This window comes from Diabrotica virgifera, chromosome 10 (genome assembly GCF_917563875.1).
Source record: "Diabrotica virgifera virgifera chromosome 10, PGI_DIABVI_V3a".
NCBI lineage: Eukaryota > Metazoa > Arthropoda > Insecta > Coleoptera > Chrysomelidae > Diabrotica > Diabrotica virgifera.
Window position 1 is genome coordinate 128,605,747 of NC_065452.1, and position 10,064 is coordinate 128,615,810.

General features: G+C 33.5%; 1 protein-coding gene across 2 annotated transcripts in view; it reads right to left on the reverse strand.

Annotated features, from left to right (window-relative positions):
* LOC114342588 (uncharacterized) overlaps positions 1 to 7,469 on the reverse strand; it is a 142,422-nt gene extending 134,953 nt beyond the window's left edge. For both annotated transcript variants that reach the window (XR_007701182.1, XM_050663642.1), the window contains exons 1-2: positions 7,346 to 7,469; positions 7,078 to 7,243 (exon numbers count right to left, since the gene is read on the reverse strand). Coding sequence is in view for 1 of the 2 variants with exons in the window: in XM_050663642.1 (XP_050519599.1) it covers positions 7,078 to 7,236 (159 nt within the window). In the remaining variant the exon portion in view is untranslated. The remainder of the gene's footprint in view (positions 1 to 7,077; positions 7,244 to 7,345) is intronic.
* Positions 7,470 to 10,064: the final 2,595 nt, after the last annotated feature.

Below are 10,064 nucleotides of genomic sequence, written 5' to 3' on the forward strand. Positions count from 1 at the left end.
GAAAGTAAAATGGTGGGAGTTAAAAGATAAAGAATTGGCAAAAGTCTTCAAGAATAGAGTGCTGGAAGAGTTTGAGGAAAAAGGATATGGTAAATAACTGGTGAAAAACCCACAGCATAGTTGTGCAAAGAGTGGAAGAGGAAGTGCTACGAAAAACATCTGGTAAAGGGTCTCTTCATCATCATCAGCCTCTCTCGATCCACTGCTGGACATAGGCCTCCCCTGTTTGTCTCCAAAGTGTTCTATCTTGTGCTTTCTGTATCCAGTTTTTTTTGTCTTTCGTAAGTCGTCTTGCCATCGTGTTGGTGGTCTTCCTATGCTACGTTTATCGGCTCTTGGTCTCCATTCAACTAGTTCGCGAGTCCATATTCCGTCCTTCATTCTGGCAAAGTGTCCAGCCCATTTCCATTTTAAGTTACAGCTTCTTTCAATGACGTCTATGACTTTGATCTTAGCTCGTAGATCTTCGTTTCTAATCCTGTCTCGTAGAGTGGCCCCTATCATTGATCGCTCCATTCTTCTTTGCGCTACTCTTAGTTTTTGTGCATTTTTCTTTGTTAGCGATAATGTTTCTGCGCTATAGGTCATCACCGGTAGCACGCATTGGTCGAAAACTTTTTTCCTAGTAAAGGTATCCTAGGGATGAAGAAATTGGTGGTGAAACGATGAAGTGCAATAGAAGGTTAGGGAAAAGAAAGAGGCTAGTAAGAGGTATGAGAGATCTAAAAAAGATAAGAATATATACAAGGTAGCAAAAAGGGAAGCAAAGAGTGCTGTAGCTACTGTTAAGGAAAAATCGTCTGCAAAGTTGAATAGACAGTTGGAAACACCCAAGGTAATGCCAAGGTTATACAGCATTACTAAAGCAAGGGATAAGTCAGCAAAGGACTTGACTCACGTACGGTAGATTAAGAGTGAGTATGGAATAGTGTTAAGATCCGAGGTTACACCAGGGAAATAAGGCAAAAATGTTCAGGACACTTAAGCAACCAGGTTGCAAATGGGTTTTATGGGTACTATATACCGAATACATTATAAATACAAAAATGCCCGTCACAGTTTGGACGAGAAATTTAGTTATTAACAAATAAGGGTCAAAAATGAGAGTTTTTTCGTTTAAATCGCTACAGGTAAAAATAGGGTAATTAAATGTCTTATTTATAATATTTTTCTTTTACTAGATGAGCCAAGGTTTAAAATAGATTTTTTTGAATTTTATTCCGATTATTTGTTGCTTCGGATATTGCAAAATAAAAATAAAATTTCGAAAATAAAAAATTTGCTATAACCTTTGCGAAAATGAATGTAGGACTTTGATATTGCATGAAAAGTTGAGTCAAACAGTCCATACAATGCACAACAAATTTTAAGACGATGCGTCAATCAGTTTAAATATTATTCAATTTGTTTATTCCAAAGAGCTTTTTTTCGCATTGTTATTGTTCAGAAAATAATAATGATACAGCAATTCTGTGAAAACAACATGAAAGAAGAATAGTCATATTTTCAACGCATTTAAAAAAACATTAAAAAGTCATTGTTATCGCTCAGAAAACATTTTATTAAAATAGAGTCATTTTTGGCTTATAAACAATTTGAATAACTTTGTTAATATTGACTGAAGGCTAAAACTACAATGGAATTTGAAAATTTGGTATTTTTATACGAATTTTCAAAGAAAAACCTTTTGCCTAGGTTAATTACGGTCAAAGTTAGCCACTTTTTTTATTTAATTGACTACTTTGTTTATAACAATTAAGCAACCTAACTAGAGCCATTTTGCAGTTGAAGATATATAGATTATGTGTAAAAGTTTGAGTAAACTTTGAACCTCAACAGAGTGGTTAATAAAGCTTTAAAAATGGCGTCCGAACGGAATTAATTCGTGGTCGGTGGAGGGTAATTACTAAAATACGTGCACTCAAAAAATGAAACTGATTCTGCAAACATATGCTGCGATTAATATCGCTGGAACTTGTTGATGGCTTTTGATCATAACTTTTTTAATTTGTATGTACTCGTAGTCTTATAGAGTACGTTATGTACACACAACCCCACCTAACATTATAAAATGTTAGGGGGAACTCCCCTCATCACTCAGGGATATGAAAAATAGATTACGACCGATTCTAAGACCTACCGAATATACATATATAATTTCATAAAAATCGTTCAAGCGGTCTCTGAGGAGTATGGAAACTAACACTGTGACAGGAGAATTTTATAGATGTAAATATATAGATGGCTATTAACAAATAGAAGTTGGTGATAGAAGAGTGAAAATTAAGGGTTGTATGTATTTTTAATTCTACATCATATAAAATTAAGGTATATAATTTTGTCCAAAAATTAAAAAAGAATGTCAGGGGCAACCCCCTTAACCCTTATGGGTATAAAAAATACCTAGATTAAAACCTCTTCAACGTCCTACAGGATAAACGTGTAAAATTTTATAAAATTCGGCCAAGCTGTTTCGGAGTAATATGGTAACTAACACTGTTACAGGATAATTTGATGTATATATAAGTAACTGCGAATTAAATAATAAAAGTAGCTAACTTTGAACCTAATTAACCTAGGCAAAAAGTTTTTTTCTAAAAATTCGTATAAAAATACCAGTTTTTGAAATCCTAAAGTAGATTTACTCTATAGTCAATATTAACAAAGTTATTCAAATTGTTTAGAAGCCAAAAATGACTATTTTACTAAACTTTTTTCGGAGTGATTAAAACGAATTTTTAATGATTTTTTTCAATACTTTAAAAATATAAATATTATTCTGGCATGTGGTTTCCACAGAATTGCTATGTCATTATTATTTTCTGAACAATAACATTGCGAAAAAAAAGCTCTTTGCGATAAACAAATTGAATAAAATTTAAAATAATTGACGAATCGTCTTAAAATTTTTTGTGAATTATATGAAATGTTTGACTCAACTTTTCGTGCAATATGAAAGTCTTAAGACCATTTTCGCAAAAGTTATAGCACATTTTTTATTTTTGAAATTTTAGCCTTATCTTGCACTTTCCGAAACAAAAAAGGATCGGACCAAAATCCAAAAAGTGCCAAAGTGTCATTTTAAACCTTGGCTCATCTACAAAAAGAAGAATATTATAAATTAGATATTTAATTACCCTATTTTTACCTGTAGCGATTTAAACGAAGAAACTGCCATTTTTGACACTTATTTGTTAATAACTAAGTTTCTCGTCCGAACTGTGACGGGCATTTTTGTACTTATAATGTATTAGGTATTATAGTACCCAAAAAATCAATTTGCAACCTGGCTGCTCAAGTGTCCCGACAAAAACCTTATTTCTCTGGACTAGGTTGAAATAAAGTAAAGATGGTAAGAGTACTTTAAAAAATTGCTAAAAGAGAACACCAGAGGAGATACAGAGGATGCGGGACTAAGTGAAAATCTAATACCGGGATAACGCGGAATGAGGTTGTCGAAGCTTTTAATATAAAATTATAGACCAGGGCGCATCTGTAAAAATATTAGTACATTTGGACGTTGAGAGGTGACTCAAATTTTTTTGCAGAAATTGCTTGAAAATAACTCAAATAATAATATTTGAGTTATCCTCTCTCTCAAAAAGGTCCGGAACATTGTTTAAATAATCAAAATGTCAAAAAATTAAGGAAATGTTCGATTTTTTTCTTCGTTTTTTAATTATAACTTTAAAGGTATTTATTTCCGAGAAAAGTTGTACTAACATAAAAGTTGCATAATTAAATTTCCTATAATATAGAATTGGCTAAAAATTTAAAAAATAGTCACCCTTGTTGCAAAATAGCAATAATTGCGAAAAAAACATACAAAAACAAGTATTCGCATTTTACGTTTTTCAACCATTTATCCTACACTTAGGACCTTCATATTGCACCCAGAAAAACTCTATGATACAGTAAAACAACACTGCAAATTTCATTAAGATCGGTTTAATAGATTTTGCAAAATAAATTTTGCAATCCAGCTTTCGCAAAAAAATTCATTTTTTCAAAATGTTACAGGACTGAAAATAAAGCAGATAGCAAGTTGAAATTTTTTTTGCTTATAGAAGTGTACTGTACCTTTCATTTGCAATTTGGCAAAATTAAAATCGGTTAACACCACGGCTTCAGGATTCTTTTTAAATAAACATTAATTGTTGGTGCTACGCGCCGGACAGCGGATAGTTTGCTCGGATTGGGCATTCCAATGGCCTTTGATAATGACTGATACATTTTAATTTTTATTACATTTCGATATAAATAAATAAATTTGTTTATTGCAAAATAAAAACACATACTCTATCCTTTGAAATAACACTTTTATTAGCAAAAGCTTTTTTTGTTCATATATTTTAACTTAGAGAATAAAAGTTTAATATTTTTAAACATATGCAATTGTTTAAACAATATTTCACAAACAATAATAAAATTAGTTTGATTTTTGTGGAATTAAAATATTAAAATACAACAAAATATAGAGTAAGAAAATAATATATTAGATAAAGAATGGAAGACATTTTGGTGGAAATCAACTTGTGTGAATCGAACACCGCTATCCTGGGCGTAGCACCAAAAATTATTGTTTATTTAAAAAATTTCCTGGCGCCGTGGTAATTAATCGATTTTAATTATTCCAATTGCAAATGAAAGGTACAGTACACTTCTATAAGCAAAACAAATTTCAACCTGCTACCTGCTTTATTTTCATTCCTGTAACATTTAAAAAAAAATGAATTTTTTTTTGCGAAAGCTGGATTGCAAAATTTATTTTGCAAAATCTGTTGAACCGATCTTAATTAAATTTACAGTATGTTTTACTGTATCATAAAGTTTTTCTGTGTAAAATATGAAGGTCCTAAGTGTAGCATAAATGATTGAAAAACGTAAAATGCAAATTCTTGTTTTTGTATGGTTTTTTCGCAATTATTGCTATTTTGCAACTAGGGTGACTACTTTTTAAATTTTTGACCAATTCTATATTGTAGGAAATTTAATTGCGCAACTTTTATGTCGGTAGAACTTTTCTCGGAAATGAATACTTTTAAAGTTATAATAAAAAAACCAAGAAAAAATCGATTTTTTCCTTCATTTTTTGACATTTTGATTATTTAAACAATGTTCCGGACCTTTTTGGGAGGGAGGATAACTTAAATATTATTATTTGATTTATGATCAAGCAATTTCTGCAAAAAAATTTGAGTCACCTCTCAACGTCCATCTCAAAACAGATGCGTCCTGGACTATTAAGAATGGGTAAGGAAATAGGACCTGATGTAATACTTGTGGAGGTTTGGAAGGCTCTAGGAGATGAAGGGGTTGATGTGTTGTGGCAAATGACAATTCATGAAGGGAGAGCTTGATGGTATCACTGTATAAAGATAAGCGGGCATTCAGGACTGTAAGAACTATAGAGAGATAAAGTTAATGTCGCACAAATAATGAAAATTAGGGAGAGAACTGTAGAGTGAAGGTTAAGGAGGCAGACGTCGATAGGAAAAGAACAGTTTATGCCAGAGAAATACGGCGAGAAGAAAAGAGAGCTACAGTTGGTACTTACAGATCTTGAGAAGGCGTACGAAACAGTTCCTAGATGTTGGAGAAATGTTGGATAAAAAGTTGGGGGGATTGAGAAGGGCTATTGAAGAAGGAGGACTTAAGGTTAGCAGGTCGAAAATTGGAGTATATGTGTTTGGGAGGAACAGGAATCGTTGGCGACATAGAATTGCTTAGAGAAAAATTAAGACGAGTAAGATAATTTAAATACCTTTTCTGCTACATAATTAAAAATGGAATACTAGATCGAGGAGGACTGAAAGGAAAGATATACAAGAGTGTGGTGAGACCTGGATTGGTGTACAGCGGTGAAGTCTGACCTATAAAGAAGATTCGGGAAAAGAAGATAGAGGTAGGTACCTAGCTGAAATGAAAATGTTACGGTGAATATTGGGTAGGAAGAACTGTGCTACAGGTGACTTGAGAGAGAAAGGTTTAGGTGAAGAAGACACCGCGAACATAAATGAGTGGCGAAGAATTAAATCATTTCCGATATGAAGATGACATTATTCTCATAACAGACAACTTAAGAGAAGCTCGAGATTATGCTACAATCTACAACTACAGCAAGTAAAAAAGAGATTCTGTTCAAAGATAAACTATGGAAACACAAAAAATGTTCTCGTATATTTTTATTTATTAACAATTTAAATGAAATGGCTGATTTTTAGAATTTTTGTCTCCAAGTTTTATCAAAAAGCTGAAGAATCGGTAAGTTAATTGAAAACCCTCTAAAATAACTGTGGTAAAACTTTTTTGGTATATGAATCATTAAATAGTTTTTAAACAATTTAATTTGTTTTCCCCAAATTTTCGAAAATAAAGAAAATAATAAAATTAGGAAAATTCTACGTTGCTTAAATGAAAAAGGAAAATGTGTTCTATCAAATAAAATTTAAATTTTAACTATTTATAATGGGAAATAAGCCACAATATTATTAAAAAATGATTTTTATTAACGTTTCAACGTTAATTTTTATTGACAACGGCACCCGATTTGGGCGTCGAAACGTTAATAAACATTTTTTAATAATATTGTGGCTTATTTCCCATTATAAATAGTTAAAATTGTAAAAATGCCACAAGAAAATAGCTTCAAAATTTTAATAATAACGTAAAATTAATTTGAGCAAGTTAATTATGCTTTGTTGGAAAATTTTACTACTTTTAAGCTAATAAATAAATTTAAAATTATTTTTGTATTGGCACATAAATTTATTTTTTTTATTTATTTAAATAGCCGGAATTTTTACGAAAAATTAAAAAATAAATTGCCCTGCGACCCTTTGCCTTACAGCATGATCACTTTAGGTTTACAAACAAGGGAAAAATACATTAAAAAATCACAAATTTAGTCTACTTGGGTGTACCAATTAATGATAAAATCTTAAGACATAGACAAACAGAGAGCTCGAATAGTAAAAGAAAACAGAAACTATGGAATGCTAGAATATTCAACAAATCTTGGAAATCAAAGACCTGAGTATTGGTTCTAACAACAAAATAAAAATCTACAGCACTTACCTTGTAGCCGTCAATCACAGTCGCACAGTTTGTATCCCATTTAACATTATTTTTTTGCCCTAAGGACGCAGCATTGCTTTTCCCCTGTTTTTCCTTCCTGTGTTGCTTTTTCCTGGACCGCACAGCCTCCATCCAAGACCTTAGTTTGCTCCCAAACATTCTCCAACTCAAAAAAAAACCAAAAACATTATAAAATATGTACAAACATGAATTGATTTGATTTTTTAAATGAAACAATAATTCAAAATAATGAAGGGATGATAAGTACCTTTTATGTAAGTTGTATTACATTCTATATTTTATAACTCTTTTGAAAAATACTCTTCCAGTCCCGAATCTTCTCTACTGAAACCTTTAACTGCCATTATTGTGTGGCGTGAAATGGGTACAAGATTACTGTAGCAGCATCGCTAAACGTCAATGTCGCAACAAAAACGACGCCGGCGCGCACGCGACGCCGTGAATACCGAGCGTTATCTTGTACCTGCATCTCGGGAGAGCAAGTGAGGATCCTGACTATAAGCGTTTATAGCCGATGCCAGCCGAAGTCTCTCTCATAACGCGCTAGTTTGAAATACGAAATTTCAAGCTCATTTTTCTACTTCTTCTTCCTCTTTATAAGCAATTCTGCTGTTCATTGAAGGATTTATACCTTTATGTAAGTTTGTCACTCCATCTTTTGCGCTTTCGGCCGATACTTCTACCGATTGGTAATTTATCTCTTACTATTAAATAGTCCAAATTTTGAACCACACGTGTTCCCCCATTTTGCTTATGTGGTTATTCCATTTCTTTTTTTTTTTCTATTTAGTGTCCATCAGGGCTGCTTTATCGATTAGGCAATATAGGCAGTTGCCTAGGGCGGCAAATTGTGAGAGGGCGGCAAAAATACTGTACAAAAAAATATTTGTATTTATACAAAAATTAAAATCGAATATCAAGTATGTAAGTTCCTCCTGTTGGAATTCAACTTTATTATTTTTGTTAAGTGTTAGAATACACATGTGGGGTCTTTCTTCATGGGTGAGCCAATTCTCCGAATGCATTAGGGCGATAAACTCTTACCTAAGATTGCACATGTTACAAGGGATGTGAATGTCAGAACTGTATGTTAGTGTTAGTTCTGCGTTCGATATTTAGTCTCGAAGTATACGTTGTAGAAGACACATCTTAATTTCTTTGTTTGTATATTATTATAATATGGCTCGGTTATAAAATAAATAGTTTGTTTACGTTTATTTGTACCTTTTATTATCTGCTATTTCTAATAGGTTCTGGGCTCAGTTACGTTGTTAGCTCACCTGTATTAAGATAATAATTAAAAGTGTACAGTCGCGAAGTCTTCGTGTTACATAACCGATATACATAATATGGCGGAAAGTGCGAAACATAACGTCGAAAAGTTGCACGGCAAGAACTATCAATCGTGGAGTTATTTAGTGAAAATGTTACTCATCAATGCTGATCTATGGGAAATAGTTTCGAGTGAGTTACCATTAGAAGCAGACCGAAACAGTTCTTGGAAAAAACAAAATGATAAGGCTTTGTCAACTATAGCCTTACTTGTTGACGTTAATCAATTAGTGCATATCCGAAACAAGGAATTCGCGCGCGATGCGTGGGTAGCGCTAAGGGAGTATCATCAGAAATCAAGTTTGTCTAGTATGGTGTTTTTGTTAAAGCAAATCTGTAGGCTATCGCTAGAGGAGAATGGTGATATGGAAGCACACATTAGTTTATTCCTAGAATCGTTGAATAAACTGGCCGCCTTAGGGGAGGAAATTAAGGACAGGTTCTCAGCAGGAATTTTGCTGGGAAGTCTTCCAGACTCATACAGTTTTTTGATTACAGCGCTGGAAAGTAGGCCATCGTGTGAATTTACTCTAGAATTTGTCACGAGTAAATTAATAGATGAGTACAGGAGACGTCAGGGAGCTTTGGGAAGAAATCAGGAGGAGTCGGTGATGAAATCAGTATATGAGGGTAATAAAAATAATGGTACTGCAAGGGCAGAAGCAAGGCAGTGTTATTTTTGTAACCGGAAGGGCCATTTTAAACGAGATTGCTTTAAGTACAAAGCGTTTAAAAAGGAAAAGGCCAATAAAGTCACTGAAGGTACTGATGATGCATGTTTTATGGTCAATTATAGCTCAAGGGACGAAAAAAGGGATTCTGCTTCGTGGTATGTGGACTCAGGAGCTTCGAGCCACATGGTTAATTACAAAGGATTCTATACCCAATTTGACGGTAGCAGAAAGGGCGTTGTAAGTTTGGCGGAGAAAGGGCAATACTCCGAGGTTCAGGGTATAGGGACAGGACTTATTGAGTGCGTGACTGGATCGGGAGTGGAAAATTTAAAAATCGACAAAGTGTTGTATGTGCCGGGATTAGACTCAAATCTGCTTTCGGTGAAAAAGTGCGGGACATAATGTGCAATTCGATAAAAACGAGTGTAAAATCATTTTACACGGAAAAGTCGTCGCGAGTGCGGTGCCTTCACCGGACTTATACAAACTTTCAACTGTCGACCATGGATTGAGTGCTTTGGAGCACTCCAGCAACTGTCAACATACATGGCATAGACGATTTGGACACAGGGACATGGATGCAGTCAAACACTTAATGGAAAAGAAAATGGCAGTCGGGATTAATATGACTGACTGTAGAATTAGGGAAACTTGTGAATGCTGTATAAAAGGTAAAATTTTACGTAAGAGTTTTCCAAAATTTTCTCATAGCAATACATTTGATATTCTTGACTTATGACATTCGGATATTTGCGGGCCCATGAAGACTGTTACTCCAGGGGGTAAACGTTATATTTTGACTTTAATTGATGATTTTTCTAGATATACAACTATATATTTATTAAATCATAAAAATGAAGCGGTAAAATGTATAAAGGAGTTTATAGAATTTGCGAGTAATTAGTTAGGTAGGGTTCCAAAAGTAATTAGGTCGGATAGGGGTGGCGAGTACGTAAGTAA